This window comes from Oncorhynchus mykiss, chromosome 17 (genome assembly GCF_057628025.1).
Source record: "Oncorhynchus mykiss isolate SJ-2025 chromosome 17, ASM5762802v1, whole genome shotgun sequence".
Taxonomy (NCBI): Eukaryota; Metazoa; Chordata; class Actinopteri; order Salmoniformes; family Salmonidae; genus Oncorhynchus; species Oncorhynchus mykiss.
Window position 1 is genome coordinate 19,686,567 of NC_143038.1, and position 22,158 is coordinate 19,708,724.

Below are 22,158 nucleotides of genomic sequence, written 5' to 3' on the forward strand. Positions count from 1 at the left end.
CAAGCCTTTGTTTTGCACAGGTCTGTTCACTGAATTTTGTATGCGTTTCCCACTCACGTGGTGACTGACCCCACGCGGAAACACACAGCACCTAGCGACACTCAGTGACACAGGTGTGTATTGTGACACTCTGAAATGGATGATACTCCCAGTCAAAAAGTGACAATCGAGCCATTGGTTGCAGACTGTGTGTGTGTGACTCTGTTTCAGGTGTCACCAACATACTAGAATATCAGAAGACTTCCCTATTACTTGTTGTGTTAAATGAAGATGCAGTCCAGAGATTTTAAAATGACCGTATTCAATCAAATCTGTTAACCAGGTTTCTAGAGGTTGACCTAAGCCATTTGGATTCATACATTCATCAAATGCAACAATCCTCTGTGTGGAACAGAAACGCACATAAAATGCACAATATGAAGGCAAACCCCCCATTGTCTCTGTGACTAGAAGAATGTGACAGCCATTCTTAACAATTGGGATTGAGTAGTGTCCAGGGGGGTGTAGAGGCACCGTATTTCCTATTTAGTGCACTACTTTGACCAGCGCCTTAGCCTTGGGATGCACCCTATCACACACGTGGAGGGCCATTTAAACCCAGAGTTCTGATCTCATCTCCATGTGGAAGCCGTTCCCTTCCCTCTGGTCCTACAGTATTTATGAGTCCTCTCTCCCAATCGCCCCGTTCCTTCCCTGCTTTTTGAATTCAATGTCACTTTTTTTGTCATGGGGCCACACCTTCTTTTTTTTCCTAGCCAGCGTTTGTCCACCGTACAGTCCTATGCTTTTGCTCTCTCGTTTTTCATTCTCCTCTCTCTGCTGTTTCTGTGCCAGTAAGTGCTATTCCATCCCCGCAGTCATTTTTTACAGGCACCAGACAGGACAGCCGTTTGTGTTTTTGTAATTACTGCTGAGAGGCGAGGTTATAGACTGGATTTTTTTTTTTGGGGGGGGGGGGGGGGGGGTTGGGGGCCAAAGTGTGCACTGATCAGAAGCCTCCCCCTCCTCTTTTCTCCCATCTCTCCGTCTCTGAGAAACACGATGGGCCCACGTTGACGACACATCTGTTACTTACTCACTCGGACAGACACACGCGCACACACACACACACACACACAAAGGTACCCTGTTGACGTGGGGCCTGGGTCCAGCTATGTAGTTTGCTGCAGGCTGGAGATGTAAGGCGAGCCAAGACAAACACACAGCCGGGCCGTTTGAGGCCTTTTCCCCTCTGTGGCGCCTCTAACGTGTAGACCAATTTCTTTTCCCTGACGTTGCTTGTCCAACAGACTTGGGGTACATCCCAAATGGCTGCCTATTCCCTTAATAGTGTACTAGTTTTGATCAGAGGCCATAGGGCTCCACTATATAGGGAATAGGCAGCCATTTGGGATACAGTTTGGATATCTGACATTTTTGGCAGGACTTAATTTGAGTCTTTCTTGGATCAAGGCCCCACAGAATATTCTAGATGATATTTACCTGTCCATGGGTAGTAAATTAATAATTTTAACAACCCCAGTTGATTGGACACTAGGTAGGTTACAATAAAATGTTCCATTGGCAGATCGGAGTTGTCGCTGCCGAGAGGCAAAGACTATAAATAAAGTTTTTTTCAAATGAGCTGAATGGAGCTATCAACGTATGCCTCCCGCATATCAGAAAGCTGACACCACACACACACACATATCCCCGATTTAGGAGCAAGCCCTAAGCTTTTATTTGCCCAGTTGTCATGGGGGAAGTTGTTCAAACCTGTTGCTTAGCTGTGGAGGACACGAGGACCCGGCCGCAGGTGTTTGTGTGAAATGTCTATGTTATTTTGCGTGTGCTTTTGTGTGTTTGTGCTGTGTGTTTTTTGCGCATGTGTTTGTGTGTGTGTGTATGGGCGACAGACCGAGATAGAGAAAGGCAGAGAGGGTAACAGATGTGAGCTGTATTGTCAGTGCGTGTGGACGGGCAGAGACCAGGTGCAGGCTTTGTTTCCAGCCTTAAGTCCACTCTCACCCCGCTGCATTCAGTGCCTCGTGTCTTTACCCCTCCTCCCTCTATCCCTCTCTCCCTCCTCCTTCCCTTGGAACACAGTATTGTGTCTCTCCCCTTGGCTGGGGGAGCTGGGGCCCTTCTGTCCCCTCTTTCTCCATCACAGGTGACTGTTGGGGGTCCCAGCTGGCCAGCCTCTTGCCCGATTAGATCCATATGGCGGGGGGGGGGGGGGGGGGGGGGGGAATTGAGGCAGCAATAGTAGCGGTGGTGGTGCTAAGGGGCCGACAGCTTAAACCCTTTGGTGTCCTTGGCTTTGCGGGCAGCCTTCTTCTTGTCCTCGTTTTGACTAACTCTTTCTCTCTATGTATATGTCGATCTACTGAGTTTTGTCGGTTGGAGTGCGAGGGAGGTGGTTAGGTGGGTGCAATGGTCCTTTTTTTTGTTTTGTCATTTCTTTTATTTGGATTTCTAAGCATTCAGAGCGTAGAACTACCGAGGCCTTTTGATGGAAATGTATCTTTCTAAAAACACAAGTAGAATTAGTCATTTAGAAGCGCTCTACGTGTCTCGCTTGTGAAGCGAAAGGCGAGTCATTTGGACTATTTACTAAAATGCAGAAGCTCTTTTCCGTTTTGTTGTTTGAGCCATTGGTGTCGTCGTTGTGGGACAGTCACGTAGTCTGTCAGGTGTCTTTGATTTACAACATAATGTTTGGGTCGGAATGGCCACACGCCAGGAAATATCCCAGAGTTGTGACTTGATGTGTTGTGCACTGAATGTTGCAGCATGGGTACTGACCAAGACGAGATGGAGAGCAGACATTACGCCGGATTTAAAGTCTCTGCACTGGCTGCTTGTGTCTTTAAAAAATGAACAAATTCAATTTTTTTTTTTTTTTTAAATCAAGCTATGATTGTGCACCCCAATACATGTCAGACATGGCTATGAGTTGTAGATCCATAAATATACATATTTTGACCAATGGGTAAAATATGTTAATGATGTATAAAATCATATTAAACAAAACAATGGTCCAAACCTCGTCTCTTATCTGTTCAAAAGTTATTGGAGTTTTTACCCTTGTAGGATGGTCAGAATTAGGATAACTAAATCAATGGAGGCCAGAGAGAAATTCTGTGCTAGAATTAAGGCTCACTTTCCCCAACTCATTATCTTTCTTCTCGAATCTGCAGGACATAAAACAATATAGAGGTAAGCTGGATCTTAATTTTAGTATACTAATGATTAATTCTAAATCTCTTTTTTTCTCTAATATTTCTCACAAAAAGAAGCATATTTCTGTGAAATGTCAATGGAGCACTGAACGTATACCAAGCATTTTCATTTCATTGCCGTTTAATTCAGCTCATGTCATGCTAATTTTGCTTTTTTTTGCGACCCACGGAAATACCTTTTTTGAAGACGCCGATAAAATCCTCAAAAGTTGTTACACGAAACATGTCAACAGAGCTCTGTGCTTATTATCAGATGTATTAGGTTACAAAATCTTTTTGGGGATATAATGATATGTTAAAGACCCCACTGAACGATTCCGAACATAAATAATTAGATTTGTCTTGGTAAAATGTCCAATGAACAAAAAGATAAACACAACATGTAAAGTGTTTTGGTTTCATGAGCTGAAATGAAAGATCCCAGAAATGTTCCATATGCGCACAAAAGCTTATTTCTCTCAAATGTTGTGCACAAATGTGTTTACGTCTCTGTTAGTGAGGCATTTCTCCACCTGACAGGTGTGGCATATCAAGCAGCTGATTAAACCGCATGATCATTATACAGGTGCACCTTGTGCTGGGGAAAATAAAAGGCCACTCTAAAATGTGCAGTTTTGTCTCACAACACAATGCCACAGATGTCTCCAATTTTAAGGGAGTGTGCAATTGGCATGCTGATTGCAGAATTGTCCACCAGAGTTAAATTTTCACCATAATTGGCCACCATAAGCCACCTCCAATGTCGTTTTAGAGAATTTGGCAGTAAGTCCAACCGGCCTCAACCTCTGACCACGTGTATGGCATTGTGTGGGCTAGCGGTTTGCTGATGTCAATGTTGGGAACCGAGTGCCCCATGGTGGCTGTGGGGTTATGGTATGGGCAGGCATAAGCTATGGACAACAAACACAATTGTATTATATCAATGGAAATTTGAATGCGCAGAGATACCGTGTCAAGATCCTGAGGCCCATTTTTGTGCCATTCATCCGCCGCCATCACCTCATGTTTCAGCATGATAACCCATGGCCCCATGCCGCAAGGATCTGTAAACAATTCCTGGATGCTGAAAATGTCCCAGTTCTTCATGCTCACCAGACATGTCACCCATTGAACATGTTTGGGATGCTCTAAATCAATGTGTACGACAGCGTGTTCCAGTTCCCTGCCCGTATCCAGCAACTTTGCACAGCCATTGAAGACAAGTGGGACAACATTCCACAGGCCACAATCAACAGCCTGTTCAACTCTATGCGAAGGAGATGTGTCGCTCTGCATGAGGCAAATGGTGGTCACCAGATAGGGACCGTTTTCTGATCCACGCCCTACCTTCTTTTTTTTTTAGGTATCTGTGACCAACAGATGCATATCTGTATTCCCATAAATTAGGGCCTAATGAATTTATTTCAATTAACCGATTTCCTTATATGAACTGTAACTCAGTCAAATCATTAATTGTTGCATGTTGCTTTTTTATTTTTGTTTAGTATAGTTTATAACATAAGGATGTAAAATGTAATCACCAATGCATGTTTTCAATCCACTCGGGGAACCCTATAACGGGTATTCAACTCTGACCCCTACGAGGTCAGGATCCTGCTGTTCTACTTGATTGTGAATTGTACACACCTGGTGTCTCAGGTCTAAATCAGTCCCTGATTAGAGGGGAACAATGAAACAAATGCAGTGGAACTGAACTGGCTTCAAGGTCCAGAGTTGAGGTTGGAGACCCTATAGCATGCTTCATTTCCTTCCCTTGTATCCTTGTTTCCTTTCCTTCATCCCAGTATGAGACTCAAAGCTTTTGTATCTGATGACATCTAATTGACATTTCTGTACCACACTCCTATCTCAGTCACTCTTATCAACTAAACATGCTTCAACTTCTTTTATCTGCATTTGTCATCTGATTACCCACTCAAATATAACACAATTACCCTCAAGACACACACGTCACATTTGATCTAGTTATTAAATGCAGTGACTCTTTTACGGGCCATGAGGGAATAGACCACAGCAAGGAGGATGTCGGCCATTCCAGTTCACTGCTTCATCTGTTTCTCAAAACCGATCTACCCCCAGCTGAGTGACACTCTCCACAGCTGTTAGATTGCTTATTAGAGTGGGAGATTGGAGACACCTGGTGCACAGGAGATATCTCTCTGTATAGAATAAGAAAATAACATGAACGATTTAAGAGGTAGGCTGTGTCCAAATGTGCGTACTTCCATCCTACGTAGTGGGCCGTTGAAGGTCACACATTTTATTTTTTTCAGTTTTAGTCAGCCTAAGTAATATTTAGATAAATTAGTATTTTAAATGCCCAGATGTCCTACTCATTTCGGCTTTTCATCTAGTAGAATTTGCTGCACACTCTTGATGAAGATAATTGTCTTTTCACACCCATGTGTGTTCGACAGCTGATAATCAGAATAGAGGAACAATTCTCGACAAAGATCAACGATTTGGCGCGGAACAAGTGCGATTCCGAATTTGATGACGCCTTCTCAGTATGGATGAGTAGTAATGTTTATTTGTTTCATATGGCATACGTTTGTACTAAACAGGATGTAGTACGATTAGTAGTAATACACAGTAGGCAGATTAAAGGACCAATGCAGCCGTTATCTCAATATCAAATAATTTCATGGTAACAATTAAGTACTTTACTGTGATTTGTTTTCAATTACAATAGTCAAATCATTTAAAAAAAAAATGGCTTCTTAGCAAAGAGCAATTTCTCAAGCAATAATGTTGCGAGGACTGTCTGGGAGTGTTCTGAGTAGGGAGGGTAAAACCTAAAAGCCATCTATTCCAGTCTATTCTAATCTATTGTATTACCCTTTTGCATGAATCTTTTTTAATTTTTTTAAATAAATAAACCAGCTCTTTGAAACAACTTCAGGGACTGCACATTCCCATAAAAATGGAAGCTATGGAACGGGCCTCAAGTCATTCTAGATTGTATTTCTATGTACACTACAGCATTACTTTTTATTTTCTTTGTTCTCTCTATGGTTGTCCTTTTTTTCCCCCTTTTTTGTTTTTTCTTCCATCCATATCAGGGATATGGTGACAGGTGGCACTCAGGCCGGCGAGACAAACTTCTGGCACAAGGCAAATATTGACTGGTAAACACAGGTGTCTTTTTGAGCTAACGCTGAACCATATTCTTTATACCCTAATAGTGTGTGTGTGTGTGTTTGGGCTGACGTGCCAGCTGCTTGACGTGTCCTTCAGACTGACAGTAGGAGGGGTCTCCGGTGCTAGGCAAAAAAAAAAAAATGGAAGTCGTCCGGCTATGGCCCACTAATGTAAACGTTTACGTTAAATTATCTGTAACGGCGCCATGCAATGTCTTCCCGATCACCTTTGTCATAGCCAAGGTTTCCCAATTTTTTTTTGATTTGACTAGTGCGTGATGCTAGAGCGGTGTGGGGTACTGTAGTAAATCATGCTACAAAATTGGCTTCGTAAGAAAGCGTTCTCGTAATACACGGTCCGTTCCAAGTACTGGCCATGTCCGAATACCCATACCTAAGTCCTAAATATTAAGCATTTTAAGTTTTAGTAAGTAGTAGGTAAAGACAGTAAGTGTTCCCTTTTATGTCCTGGTAGAAATGTTATTTAAAAATCCTGGGAAAATGACCTCTTGAAAAGAGTGTGAACCCTGACTGTTGTCTTCTGACCTGAGGCGGATGTACTGAAGCGAAGCACAAATCAAATTGTATTTGTCACATGCTTTGTAAACAACAGGTGTAGACTAACAGTGAAATGCTTACTTACGAGTCCTAATCCCACAAAGCAGAGTTAAGATAAAGATTTAAAAAATATATATATTGAGAAATGGTGATACGGGGAATAAATACACAGTGATTAACAATGGAGTAAACGTAACATGACTTTACACACGGCCTACCAGTACATGGAGGTAGGGATCAACTGAAATAAAAATGAATATTTTGAAAGCAATGGAGGGTTGGGTTGCATATCAGTTCTGAATAGAATGCATACTATTTGTGTTGTTGGCACAGATATTATTGTTATTATTAAGTTATACGTCCCACGGATTGTGCTATTGAGACGTCATCCTCATTTCCTGACCATAAGGATTGTGTGGAGCGTTGGAACCAGGGAGTGAGTGTGCTCCATGCTGCTCCCTGTGACGCGCTGGCACGGCGTGTGTGTGTGTGTGTGTGTGTGTGTGAGACGGATGCCCAAAAGGCTGTGTATAGCCCTCCTTCCTGCCCCCTGCTCTAGTGAACAGGTGGAGCGATAGCAGGCAGGCCACGGGATGTGGAGGGAGAGGGATGGATGGATGGATAGAGAGAGAGGAGGACAAGAAGCGGGAGAAAGGGAGGGTAGAGTCAAAGTGGGGCTCGGGCAGAAGGAGCTGTCAAATCGTGGGGTGCAGCGGTTGCAAGCCTGACAGTTCAAGTCAACCCTCGCTGTTGTGTGGGAATGTGTGTGTGTGTGTGTGTGTACACGCTTGTGTGCTGGCTTTGATAACTCAAAAAGAAAAGTAACTACTACAAAGCAAGCATATACCTTTTTTTTTGTTTCTTTCCCCTTTTCTGAGGGTTACGTCTACGAGCCAATGAGTCGCGAGGCTTATTGTTTATTTCCACGTGCCAAATAACTCCACACTGGAGCCACATCGACAGTGTACCTTCTTTTGATTTCACCCAAGTTCTTACCCACGTTTCTGTGGCGCGTGCAAATGAAATGCAATATCGCGTACGCACTTAAACGTCACTGCAGTACCGGCTATTGCATTCAAATGTTTTAGTATGACGAGACAGACACTCGGTTCATAGCTTCAAAAGAGCACAATAGTCCCACCCTAAAGCCACGGAACTCCATTGAAAAGAGCCGTTTCACCCAACCTTTGACCCTTTAAAAACCCCGCTTGTCTATTAATCGTCCGTCTAAAAGCAGTTGGAAGCGTCTGATCCACTCCAAATGGAGACAAGATGCAGCCTTCATGGGATCTGCCCCAACAAAGACGCCCTCTGATCCAAAGATTATTACCATCTTTCTCGCTCTCTCTCTCTCTCTCCCCATCCCCTGATCTGGTGGTCCCATTCATTTCATTCATTGGCCGTGGCATATTGAGAAGTATGCGTTTAACATTCAAAAGCTTTTGCGATCTTGTTAGCAAAGCGTGAAATAGCTCCCGGACCCCCTTCTTTCCCCCCTCTCTCTTCTGCCCCCTGTCCCTCTGGCTCAATGAAAAGCCATTCTTCTCCACGAACACAATGGTTTTTCTTCATTAGCGCTTCTGCCATGGATCTCAATGGAGGGGTGGAGGATCGCAAGGCTAGACCTCGAGACATCTGGGTTTCTCTAGTAGGGGCAAAAAGGGGGTGGGTGTGGAGGCGGGAAGTTCTGTTGCGTGTTTTTTTTTTTTTTCTCCCCCCCTCTGACAAAGGCAGGGACTTGAAGAGACTACATTGAGAAGATTGAGCTGGATCTGAAAATGTTGCATTGCTTTTCATAGCATGCACACACTGAGGCTTAGGATAGTGTGTGTTTAACTTGAGTGGCTGATGATCAAAACTAGACTTCAAACCTACTTACATGAAATGCTTCTGTCATTTAGCAGACGCTCCTATCCAGAGTGACTTACAGTACTGAGTTCATACATTTTCATACTTCTTTTTTCATACTGGTCCCCCCGTGGGAATTGAACCCACAACTCTGGTGAAGGCAAGCGCCATGCTCTACCAACTGAGCCGTGTGTGTGTGTGCCTTGACCATGTAATGCCCACTCCCCACATGCACCTATTGACCACGCCTCCCCTCTTTCTCCCCCTTCAGACAGTGGAGAGAAGAAGACCCCTGCCATGCCCGGCTCTCCTGTGGATGTCAAGACTCATTCCAAACCAGCCCCCAGCAGCAGTGCCACCATGCCCCCCCTGCCCTCCATCAACCCCAGCGGGCCCCGGCCAGCCTCCTTCTCCTCCACCACACGTGAGTACCGCGTTCCCGGGGTGAAGTTTCCCTTAGGTGCAGATCTAAGATTACGTTCTCCTCCCCCAATCCCAAACTTAAAACAGTAGTGGGGGAAATACAAAACTGGCCCATGATGAGCTTCTAGGGGCAACTTGACCATAGTCTCGCAGCCACCATGACAGCGCCCACCACCGCTAGCTCCCCCTAGAGGAGCCTCCAAGGACCTGCATGCTTTGGGGTGAATTGTAACTGCAAGTGAAAATTGTGACTTAAATGGAAGTTATGATTGAACCCTTTAATAGCAACCAGCAGATTTGAGCTGTGTGATCCATAAATTGATTAGGGCACATGTGTCAAACTTAAAGAAACAAAGACATATATAAATATACCAAATTCATGTACCACAATCCCCTAATCCAAGGGTGGAAAACTCATTCCACAGAGGGCCGAATGTCTGCGGGTTTCCGCTCCACCCTTGTACTTGATTGATGAATTAAGGTCACTAGTAAGGAACTCCCCTCACCTTGTTGTCTAGGTCTTAATTGAAAGGCGAAAACAAAAACTTTGTGGTACATGATTTTGCTATATTTATGTCTTTATGTCTTTGTCGGCCTTAATGGCATTAAATCTTCAACATGATAAAAGATGTGAGGATTCCAGTATGAAAGATTGTGTCAACCCATTCAGTCCATCAACTCCGATAACTTCTTTGACCTCTCATTGGCTCTTCTCCCTCCTGCTCCCACCTCTTCCCTCCCCCAGTGACCAATGGGATCCACCACTCCCCACCCATGCTGAACGCCGTGCCCTCGCCGCCCCAGCGCTACAGCAACGGGCCTAGCTCCTCTTCTTCCTCCTCGCTGGCCAATCAGCAGCTCCCGGCCACGTGCGGCGCCAGGCAGCTCAGCAAGCTCAAACGCTTCCTGACGACGCTGCAGCAGTTTGGCAACGACATCTCGCCTGAAATCGGAGAGAGCGTCCGCAACCTGGTGCTGGCCCTCGTGGTGAGTGGTTGATATAATGTTTTAGGAACAATGGATGGAGACGGCCGTGAGATCCTTGTCACTTTGCGTTGTTCTGTATTTTTATGTCGATGTGTTGCATTTGATTTGAGAAGCGATATGTTAATTTCCCCTTGGGATAAACTCAATTCAGTTTATTCAAGAGAATTTTATTTCATCGAATGAGATATTTCAATACGTGTGTGTGTATATACTAAACAAAAATAAACGCAGCATGCAACAATTTCACCGATTTTTACTGAATTACAGTTCATATGAGGAAATCAGAAATTCTCCTCAGTTTCATCAGCTGTCCGGGTGCACATTTTCGGGTGGCCTATTGTCCCCAGCACTAGGTGAACCAGTGGTGTGATCGTGCTGTTTAATCAGCTTCTTGATATGCCACACCTGCCAGGTGGATATCTTGGCAAAGGAGAAATGCTCACAAATTTGGATGTTAACAAATCTACGCACAACATTTGAGAGAAATAAGCTTAGTGTGTGTATAGAACATTTCTGAACATTTTCTTTCAGCTCATGAAACATGGGGACCAACACTTTATATGTTGCATTTGATATTTTTGTTGAGTATAAAATATGATGTGTTTATTTATGTAGGATTATGTTTTATTTTGGAGGCACATGCCCATATATTTGCTATATGTGGCCTAAGTGGACCCACAATATTGGGTTTTGACAGGCCCCATCTGCAAAATATTGATACCTATCTATTATTTGTGCACAAAATCTTTCATCTGTCAACAGGTTGACAGTTGAAAGAGAAACTGCTCTGTAGTTATTGCTCTGGTCACTCAGTGATCGAAGCGATTTTCAAAGTCTATCGTCCTGTCCGAGAGCATCCATTTTGACTGATCTACAAATGGACTGATCCACTGTAGTTGGACTATTTATGACGCCAAATGATTTGTAGATCAGTCAGTCTGCAGTTGCTGACGACTGCAACGTGGTTGATTTGAAACACGCACAATGTCAAGCTCAGTGTTGGAGACTTTAAACCTTGAGGCGAACTGTGATTGGCTGATCTCTCCCCTGTGTCCCAGAATTCAACAGTCACCATCGAGGAGTTCCACTCGCGGCTCCAAGAGGCCACCAACTTCCCCCTGAGACCCTTCGTCATTCCCTTCCTCAAGGTAGCACCTACCTCCTCTCTCTATAGGGCTGTCTCCCTTCTCTCTATTTCTGTTACACTCCATTTCCCCTCTCTCTGTCTGTCTATCTATCCCTTCCTATGTCTTGTTCTCTCGCTATGTGGTGGAAATATTGATGAACTGAATCCAGGCCTGTGCTGTGCGGACGACCGCTTTCCTCTTTGTCCTCTTCAAATGGTGTTTGATGTTCGAGGGAGGTTTACAATGACTCAAGGACTGCATATAATTAGTAATGAAATCAGGACTGGAAAAAGCAGATGTTTTGTATTGAAGGTAACAGCTAGTGTGCGTCCCAAATGCCATCCTCCCCTCAGCAGCCTCCACTGATGGATTTATCTGTCTGTCTCAATGGAGGCTGCCGAGAGGAGCACGGCTCATGAAAATGGCTGGAACGGAGCAAATGGAATGGCATCAAACACATGGAAACCGTGTCCCACCAACCTCCTGTGATATCTATGCTAGCTCTGGTCAAAAGTAGTGCACTATATAGGCGATAGGGTACTGTTTGAGACGCAGCCCCTATTCCTTTCATGAAGCGTAGAGGAGCTTCTGGCACAGAATACTCTAATTACACTTCTCTCAGAAATCTTGAACTAATAATAATGCAAATATGGCCATAAATAATGAGAAACCGCAAGTAGACGGTAGCATAATACAAAATGAGGAAAACATGAAAATCATTTCTCTAATTGATTTTTCAACAGCAAGACGGTTGTCGTATAAACAGAGAATTGGGGTTGTGAATGTATTTTATTTATTTATTTATTGCCTTTCGGTCATTCCCAAGTAACAATATAGTTCTATGCGTTGACTAAACGAGCAACAGGGGTTGCGCAAGTTTAATTGGGCCTTTGCGTAAATTGGCAACATGGGGGCCTGAAATAGAATACTTTTTAAGAGCTACCCTCATGAGAACCGAACATAAATCTTCCAACCAGTCAAATTGTGCGGTGTTAATGCTCCATTCTTCAGATGGAAAAAGCGCTGATTTTCACCATGGGTTACCTCTCCTTCACCTTTCAGAACCCCGACCTTCTGAGAGAATAAGAGAAAAAATATTGTTTTCCCTTTTTCTTAATTTACGAGGCTCCCCCAACTTCTCCCCCTCCCTCCCTCCACCCCCCCCCCTAGCACCGTGGCAGTGGATAGCTCAAAAAGAAAGCGAGGGAAGAGACAGAGCTCGGAAGTGTGAAACATGACTGTAAACCATTCCCTCCCTTCTTTTATGGGGCTCAGCAGCGCGCCATATGGACTCTGTGTCGCATTAAAGGAAAGCAGTCGTTCAGGCTTGCCCGGCGCCGCCAATTTCGCATCCGCCCCGCAGAAAAAGAGAACGGCGCTTAACTGACAGACAACATATGTGGCGGACTGATGTAGCGGTGGCCCTGGCGCTGGGGGGGGGGGGGGGGGGGGGGGGGGGTGGTAAGGGTCTTAAGTGGCGAACGGGGAAACGAGGAAGTCTGTGTAATTATAAGCACACTTGGGCCTGTTGCTCATTAAGAAATGGAGAGAGGGCGGGAGGAGCCTGCCTGCCTCTCATCAGGCTTGGTGGTCATTCTGTTCTTCCTCTGCTCGTCACTCTTTTGCTCTCTTTCCCTTGTCCCTACGAGGGTGCCTGCTTTCTGATTGCACCGTGTGTTTGTCTTCCGCTTCTATCATTCTTTTCCTCCCTCTTTTCTCTATCTCTGTCTGTCTCGTTTGACCCCCACAGATGCTCTCATTCCACTCGGCCTTCTTCGACTACACACACCCCAACACGAAGCCCCCGTTTTTCTCCTTCTATGTACACTGCTCTAATCTTCTCTGCTTCTCTTTTTTCGCGGTTCGTCCAAAGGCGAGCGATGGACTGTGTTTGGGTTTTTGCAGTGATTTACTGAAAGGTGGGCTGCAGAAACAGTCACGGGGCTTACACTAGGCAGACAGATCGAGACGGCAGACATTTTTCTCCCGCTGTAGGGGGGAGGGGTGTGTGTGAGTCTCTGGTCTCTCAAGGAGAGATCTGCTATATGTCGTGTGTCTCCCTCTGGGCCTCCTCAGTGAACCGTGTCTGCCTAATGTCTCTGCCGCGTTGCCATGGCATTTCCGCGAGGTCTCCGCAGAGGCTTCACGGCCTTACCGCGACATGCAAATAAGTCAACAAAATGTTTTTTGCTCGAACTTCACTTCATGAAGTTCATGTTTTTTTTAAAAATGACGTGTACTGGTATTTTGTGGACATGTCAGTTGGATTTAATAGGAAATTCACTTTTGAATTTGCACAAGATCAGACGTTGGGTCAGTAAAGGTGTAGAGAATGAAGATATTCCCAACTAGTTTTGTCAACTAAGAAATGGAAGCCAGCTCTTTTATGGCGACAGTATGGCATCTATATCGTCTCCATGGGGCCACTGCGTCTACGTGGCGTTTCCTCGACAGCCGCGATCCCTATAGTTAGATTTCTAAGGCTTTGAGAAAACAACATTACAAGAAATCACAAGATTACTGCTACTGTATCTCATTCTTGCCTTTTTCAAATGACACTCACCTCCCTTTCTCCCTCTACCTCCCCCTCCCCAGGCCAACCTGCCACTGCTGCAGAGGGAGTTGCTCCACTGTGCGCGTGCAGCTAAGCAGACCCCGGCCCAGTACCTGTCCCAACACGAGCACCTCCTGCTCAGCACCACACTGGCCTCGCCCCCCGACTCCTCAGAACTGCTGCTGGAGCCCAGCGAGAGAGACATGACCACCAAGAGACACAGCCCTAACAGGTAGGAGACAGACACACAAAATGTACACACACACACCGAGAGACACAGTCCCAACAGGTAGGGGACAGACTGTCATATACACACAGAAATATACTGTAGACACACACACATCCATGTGTAGTTTGCAAGTAGCCCCAAACGATGATGCACAACAGACGGCCCTCCCCAATATCATACGTACACATTTCCACTCTCTCTCATGTCTTCCCTCTCCTCCCCTCCATCTTTCCTGCAGGGCCAAAGAGAATGGCTTCCACGAGCGCCCGCCCGCCCCCCTGGAGCCACCAACCAAGCGCATCTGCACCATCAGCCCTGCGCCCCGTCACAGCCCGGCCCACCCCCTGCCCCTCAGCGCTCAGCTGCATCCCACGCCGCCCCCACTGCAACACTACGCCCTCGAGGACATCAGCACCCCCCACCTACTGCACCGCGAGAGCAGCCACCGGATACTGGAGCTCCGCGAGCTCAAGGACAGGCCTAGACTACCAGGTAGATTCATCCACACATGTCTACTGTACACACCTACCGGTGGTCATGTGGGGGCTCATTCTGTAAAGCACGGTGCTTGCAACGCCAAGGGATTGTGGGTTTGATTCCCGCTGGGGCCATCCATACAAAATAATTGGAGAGAGAGACACACACACGCGCAAACAAATGCAACCCAGACGTGTATATACAAACTCACGAGGGTTTAGCCCGACATTAACAGACGTTAGGCGCCCTTTGTTCTCTCACATTGGTCCCTCTGCTGTTTTCCACAACAGTCGTAAGGGACGACTCGAGCAACACCGAGATTCCGTCATCAAACGGCACTCTTTCTCACTCGCACACACCACCACAGCCTTTAGTGTGGTCGATATGAAAGCTGCTAATGGGTGGTCTGTGTGGGTGTCCATGCGCGCAAAAGTGTGTGTGTGTGTGGACATGCACAGCAAACAGCATAGAAGTTCTCCGAAGACCATAAATCCATGGACCCCACATGTGCTTAGAGTGTGCCAAACTACCCGGGAAGTAGTGTACCTTTTTTTTGAGAGAAGATTTTTATCTAGTTCGTTGTAAAATCTGCGTGCCATCTGATCCCTGTCAGTGTCAATGGCCAGATGGGATGTAGATATTCAACGAAGTAGACATGCACTCCCGTAAACGGGAGGTGAACAGCGAGACACGCACTGTGCCCTAAGGAAACGAGAGTAGTTCATGCCGAGGCACACCTTTCAGAGAGTCGAAGCACGGGCCGGTGTTTACGAGCGGTACGTCTCAAGGTACAGTGAGCCATCCAGCCTGTTCACCGCTACATCTCGGAGAGCTTTGAACTGGGGAGTGCTGATGAGAAACAGCAGCCGGGGGTGGAGAAGGAGTGAGGAGGGTGGGTGGGGTTGATAGTGTGTGTGTTTGTCCTTTTTTGCCGTTCATGTGTGTATTTGCGTCTTTGAATGCTGTGTTGTATGTTTGCCTCTTTGTGTGTGTGTGTGTGTGTAATCCCTTCTCTGCGCTCCTCCAAACCAGAGTGGGTGTCAGCGCTGCTTAGCTAGGAGGCAGATGTGTATAGAAGTGGGCCTGCGCCACGCAGCCTTTACAGCTCCAGCGCTGGAATTCTGCTAGTTTCAGACCACGGGGAGGGGATGCCCACCACTCCCCGATAGTTACCTAGCCGCAGGGGCAGAAATGGAGAGGGGGGTGGGGATGGTGTTTTAAAAAAAATTTTTTTACGGACAGCTGACCTCCAGATGTGGAGGAGTCCCAGCGCTGCTGCATGCCGTGACTGGGCTCGGGGTCTGGTTCTCATCAAAAGACATCGCTCTCTCGCACTGTCCCTCTCTTTCAACCACTCGCTCTCTCTTATCTCTGTTCTTTCTTTCAATCTCTTATTTTATTTTTTTACTCTGTTTTTACGTCTCTCACTCTGATATACACTGAGTGTACAAAATATTAGGGACACCTTAACAAGGGCGCAACTTTGGTTTTAGAAGCGGGGGGGGGCATTTTAATTTTTTTATCCAGTTGGATAAACACTCCAAACAGCCTACCCGACCGCTCGGTGATGTCCGCATGGTCCTGAAGCACACTGTTGCCTTGTTTTGTATGACATTCCAATGATAAAACTAGTGGGGGCAAAAATGCAATTTCAGTGGGGGGGCGGGGCGGGCGGCATGTCCCTAGTGAAAGTTACGCCCCTGCTTCCTAATATTGGATCGCACCCGCTTTTGCCCTCCGAACAGCCTTGATTCATTGGGGCATGGACTCTACAAGGTGTTGAAACCGTTCCACAGGGATGCTGGCCCATGTTGTGTCAAGTTGGCTGGATGTCCTTTGGGTGGTGGACCATTCTTGATACACACAGGAAACTGTTGAGTGTGAAAGACCCACCAGCATTGCAGTTCTTGACCCAAACCGGGCGTGCCTGGCATCTACTACCATACCTAGTTCAAAGGCACTTAAATATTTTGTCTTGCCCATTTTTTCCCCCTCTGAATGGCACACATGCACAATCATGTCTTAAACATCCTCCTTTAACCTGCCTCCTGCCCTTCATCTACACTGAAGCGAAGTGGATTGAAAACGTGACATAAATAAGGAGTCATACCATTCACCTGGTCAGTCTTTCATGGAACGTGTTCCTAATGTTTTTCTTTAATACTCAGTATTGCCCTTCTCTTTGGTAGAGGATATCTCCTTTTCTATCTTTCTCTCTCTATAGCTTTGTCGTTGTCTCTGTAACTCTTGTCTTTTTATTTTCTCCCTTCTGTCCTTCGTCTTTCACTCCTCCTCTTCATCTCTCTTGTGTATGAGGAGGTGACGACGGTAACGAGACACCAAAGCACGGCTTGTCACTAAGCTCCGGTCATGGCATGGAATGTTGTTGTGAAATAAGACCATCTAAGTGTCGTTGTGTCACTGCCTCATTGTGGTATTGACTAATATGATTAATGGACACCACTTTCACCCCCTTCCCTCCGCCTCTCTTCCTGCCATTAATTTGTAATGACAGCCAATGTTCCTATTTTTTTATTTTTTTTTTTAAATCATACCGCATTTAAGCTTTCAATTGTCTCGTTTTTTTCTAATCAGGCACTAACGGGGGCTACCGCGAGGAGCCCGTGGACCACAGGCTGACAGACCGAGAGTGGGCCGACGAGTGGAGGCATCTGGATCATGTAAGTGCCACTGCTGACGGTAGACGCCGCCACCACCACTGGAACTATAAGTGGCGTAGCACTTCTCAGTGCCTGGTGGAGCCATCAAGGCGATGTCAGACTGGGTGTCCCTTTCACAGTGGTGGACTGGTGCTAAAGCCATCTGCTGTCTACATCCGAGAGCCATGCGCTCCAGTAGTGATTGACTGCGCAAAGCAGGAGTCCTACCCAATGAAATTATTATTATTTTTTTTTTTTATCTCACAAGCATAATTCTGGAATGGTAGTTCCTGTGTATTGAGACTCATTATGTACTCTCAAGTAACACTACTGTGTATATATAGCTCTTACTTACCCCCACATTACGACATGTACCACAGGAGGTTGGTGCCACCTTAATTGTGGAGGATGGGCTCATTGTAATGACTGGAGTAGAATGGTATCAAATACACGGTTTCCATGTGTTTGATGCCATACCTTTCGCTCTGTTCCGGACATTGTTATGAGCCGTCCTCCCCTCAGCAGCCTCCACTGACATGTATAGTATCTGCAGAGGTCGGCCGTATTTTCTGCAGTAGTGTAGTTATAGGAGGTATTTTGTGTTTGGGCATTTGGAAAATTGGGTGAGCCAGAACTGCAGCCTTCCTAATGTTTTTTCTTTTTTAAAAATATTTTTAAAAAAAGTTTGTCTCTCTAATGGTCCCCTCTTTCTATCTCCGCCGCTCACGCCTCCAGGTGTTGAACTGCATCGTGGACATGGTGGAGAAGACGCGGCGCTCGGTGGCCGTGCTCCGCCGCTGCCAGGAGTCAGATCGCGAGGAGCTCAACTACTGGCGGCGGCGCTCCAGCGAGCAGGAGGACCCCCGCAAGGGAGGGGCCGCCACCATGCCCGCCCCCTTCTCCAAGACCCACAGCCCCCACACGGCCGAGGGACTCACTAATGGTGGGTGGTCCTCTGTCTTTTTACGTTATCACTAGCTCGTGCTCGCTCAAATCCATGGGTGCGAAGTTAAGTTCATGTCTAACCTTAGGGTTGGTCCTTTTTCAATGAATCGATACACACCAGATCGACAGATCTATATGTAATGTATCTTGTCAGGTGGGATTCCTGGTAAGGGATTAAAAACAAGTGGTCCCCTTGATGGTGAGCCGCTGAAGCAATCTGCCAGCTACTGAGCTCCCACACAGTCACCACATAGACCCACCGCCCTCTGGTGTTCATCTACAGAACTACACCCATCAACACACTACTGACACATTTCGAACCTACACATATAGCCTGCGTTCCAAATGTCATCATATTCCGTATATTGGTAAGGAATAAGGCGCCATTTGGAACGCACTCTCAGTCTTGCTGGCAGTGTTTGTCTCTCAGTGCTCGTCTGCTCCTCTCTCCGGGGCCCATGCTGCTCCATGGCCCCCAGACAGGTGCCAACGCTGCCCCCGTCCAGATCTGCCACAGAAGGCCCTGGCAGTGCCAGCCTGTCGTCCTTTAAGACCCAGAGCTGGCTGCCTGCCGCCCGGCCCGAGTACCATCTGTGTGCCCAGCAGTGTGTCTGGGCACAGTGTACACAGTCCAAACCCAGCCCAGGCACCACAGAGCTTGGGCATGGGTCTGGATTGAGAGGAGCAGCTCAGAAAGAGAGAAGGGGGGGAGAAGACGGGGATAAAGAGAGTGATAACAAACAGAATGTAGCTACAGCTTGGTTGTCAGCTCCTCTGCCCTAGCCAATGTACTCCCTCTTCAAGCTGCCCGGCTATTCGGTTAATTTGGCCAACTGGGGAAGGTTGAATTGGTGTGGTTAGTGAGGGGATTGTATATCCCAAGTAAGTAGAGCGGATGATGCTATTTCACACAAGTCTGCCGGGTGCTAACTCTTTTTTTTTTCTTCTTTTTTTTTGTCTTTCTGTGCCACAGAATCCCAGAGAGATTTTGTGCCGCGGCCTGGCTCGGGTTATGTGCCGGATGAGATCTGGAGAAAAGCTGGTAAGGGCTAGTACAACAGTGTTCAATGTCCCATGTGTGTGGGCATTCAACATTTTATGTGTTCTTCCCTTTCCCCTTTTTTTTATCCCTCTTCTTCTTTCGCTCATTAAAAAAAAATATTATTGAAAAACATTTTGATATAAAGGAGTCCCCCCATCCATCTATTATAACCACTACTTATCATAGAACCACAACGTGGTCTAAAACCTGACCCCCCCCCCCCTCCACCCTGTGTCCCCTCTCCTGCGCAGAAGAGGCAGTGAATGAAGTGAAGCGTCAGGCCATGGACGAGGTGCAGAAGGCTGTGGCCGAGGCAGAGCAGAAGGCCTTTGAGATGATCACGGCCGAGCGTGCCAAGATGGAAAAGACTCTGTCCGAGGCCAAGAGGAAGGCCACCGAGGACGCCATACAGGTCATCAACGAGCAGGAGGACTCCAGCGAGGTTAGGAGGATATGTTACACTGCATAACTATACACACTCTTAGAAAGAAAGGTGCTATCTAGAACCTTTTTTTAAGGGTTCTTTCGGCTGTCCCCATAGGAGAACCCTTTGAAGAAACCCTTTTGGTTCCAGGAACCCAAAAGGGTTCTGCCTGGAACAAAAGTGTTTTCCTATGGGGACAGCTGAAGAACCCTTTTTTTCTAAGAGTGTAAACGCATACTGTAAAGGGAGTCATAGTGAGCACATAGGAGCAACAGTCAAAGCTGCAGGATGTGTAGATGAGATATTTACCTACTACTTGCCCAGTATACTTTGTCCATGTATGTATGTATATATGTATGTGTGTGTGTACACACACTCTTCCTCTCCCCCTGCGCTTCAGTGGATTATTTATCTCTATACTAAACTCCTCCTTTCTCTCTCCCTGCAGTGCTGCTGGAACTGCGGGCGCAAGGCCAGTGAGACGTGCAGCGGTTGCAATGCGGCGCGCTACTGCGGCTCCTTCTGCCAACACAAGGACTGGGAGCGCCACCACCTCATCTGCAGCCCTGGCCTGCAAGCCCAGCCCAAGCCTGTGTCCGCCATCACCGCAGCCAGGGCGGCCGCAGCCGCTGCAGATGTTACCACAGGGGTTAAGGCCCCTGAGAGTGTACCAACCGCTGCCAGCCCTGGGGGGGACAAGGGGTCGATTGCCTCTCGCTCCTCCACCCCGTCCACTCCTGCATCAGTGTCAGAGAGCAACGGGCACTAAGACTAGGACCATGGAGGGTGGTAGTGATACTGGCTCTCACTCAAGATGGCCTCCGTTCCCCTTTTCTTTCCGTTCTTGTGGTTCGTGACTGTTCATAATGGACACTAGGACCGGGCGCCCCAAAATGGCTTCCTTCCTTTGTTTCCCGTTCCTATCGAACCGGTGAAAGGTGCTAGTGTCCATTGTTCCATCGTTTGGCTTTCACCTGACAAATAACTTTAGGTCGGCGGTTGTGAGGGAGAGGAGACGAGGGAAGGAAGCTGCTTTGAAGACTTACGATGACACTCAGCTCTGGACACCAACCCCTAATCTAGCCAAGGAAGTGATGTCAGACAGAGAAGTGATGTCACAGACATTGAGTGAACGGGGGAGGAAATGAGGTCCCTGATGTCACAGGTCATGTGAGACATCAGGGAGAAACTGTGGGGAAGGGAAGGGTTGCTTTGGCAATGGTGGGCAGAAGACAGACTCCTCTGCTTTGGTACTCTGTGGATCCATCTTCAACAGTTGGACAAACAGACAATCCACCTCGCAGATGGACACTTGTTTCACTTCATCCAAAATAGCAATCCCAAACAGATATGAGACAACTAAGGACTGACTTCAGACAATGTTTTTGTCATTTTGTTTTAAGAGGACTGGGGGGGGGGGGGTGTATGAGATTTGGAATGGTCATTTATACCCAAGGGTGAAAGTGATGGTTGAAGTACTCACTGCATATTTCCAAGTTTCCTGTTGTGTGTGTGTGTGTATATAAAGCTAAGAGAAAAGAGGGTTATGGGTCTGAGTGACAGTACCAGCTCTAGAGTTCCTCTCCCGCTCTGGAAATACATTTTTTGGGGAGGTGACACGATAGCGAAATCACCTCCGGAATCCTGTTTGTATGTACAGTATAGCTGTTCTACTTTTCTTGCTCGCACAAGTTACTCGTCAGGTTCTTTTTTTTTTGTGTGTGTGCGTGTACGTACACGTGTGTCAAAACGGTTGTGCCGTCGGTGGATATTGTAAACTAAAACATTACTACGAATTTCAGAGCAATATAAAAAAAATACAAAGTGTTCAGGTATTCACAAGCTGTTATGCATCACCAAAGTTTCCAATTTGCTAAACAAGTGTCATTTGCCTGTAACTGTCTATTGTTGTACACAGAATAAATATACAGAAACACTGTTTCTTGTCTTGTTCTATGACGCGCATAGTTGTCTATTGTCGTTATCACCCATTCGTCCACACCGAGCCTCTAGAATAAATAGGATGGTACGATAGAAAGTAGTATAAGGTGTAAAGATGAATGCTAAACTTCTAGAGGTTTGCGGTTATCTACTACAGTTGCTTGCTGCTTAGCTTCATGTCACCTGTTGTACAATTCTGTGTCCGATGTCTTCAGATTTGAAGTTTCCATCAGGACTATAGTACTGTATTAGGTGCAGTATTATCTAATGGAAATAAAAGTGCTTCATTTTTTTCATTAATTAATAATTTATCCCACTGGGGCATTTATTTACAATTCATTAGTATAAATATAATACACGTGAATTAAAATATCAGATTCAAGTTGCTTGTTTTTTGCTTCCCTATTTACCTCTGGGGGGGGGGGGGGGGAGAGTGTTCACACTGGTGCAACAGGAGTGACTCCTCTGGCCTCCTTTTTGAATCTCAGGAGTGTGTGTATATGTGTGTGTGTACACACCATTGAGTTATTACTTTGACAGCATTTGTTTCAATTGAACATTTAGACGGCCATTTCTTCCATT

The 22,158-nt window shown here is 46.3% G+C and overlaps 1 protein-coding gene across 4 annotated transcripts in view; it reads left to right on the forward strand.

Annotated features, from left to right (window-relative positions):
* LOC110493903 (protein CBFA2T2) overlaps positions 1 to 21,576 on the forward strand; it is a 50,755-nt gene extending 29,179 nt beyond the window's left edge. For 2 of the 4 annotated variants that reach the window (XM_021568489.3, XM_021568490.3), the window contains exons 2-11: positions 9,039 to 9,191; positions 9,936 to 10,177; positions 11,236 to 11,325; positions 13,900 to 14,090; positions 14,326 to 14,579; positions 17,160 to 17,245; positions 17,960 to 18,167; positions 19,143 to 19,211; positions 19,463 to 19,653; positions 20,084 to 21,576. In XM_021568489.3, the coding sequence (XP_021424164.1) occupies positions 9,039 to 9,191; positions 9,936 to 10,177; positions 11,236 to 11,325; positions 13,900 to 14,090; positions 14,326 to 14,579; positions 17,160 to 17,245; positions 17,960 to 18,167; positions 19,143 to 19,211; positions 19,463 to 19,653; positions 20,084 to 20,404 (1,805 nt within the window). In that variant the 3' untranslated portion in view covers positions 20,405 to 21,576. Of the gene's footprint in view, positions 1 to 5,629; positions 5,729 to 6,283; positions 6,350 to 9,038; positions 9,192 to 9,935; positions 10,178 to 11,235; positions 11,326 to 13,899; positions 14,091 to 14,325; positions 14,580 to 17,159; positions 17,246 to 17,959; positions 18,168 to 19,142; positions 19,212 to 19,462; positions 19,654 to 20,083 lie in introns of those variants that run through there. The other 2 variants (XM_021568491.3, XM_036949892.2) reach the window with 2 other exon arrangements.
* Positions 21,577 to 22,158: the final 582 nt, after the last annotated feature.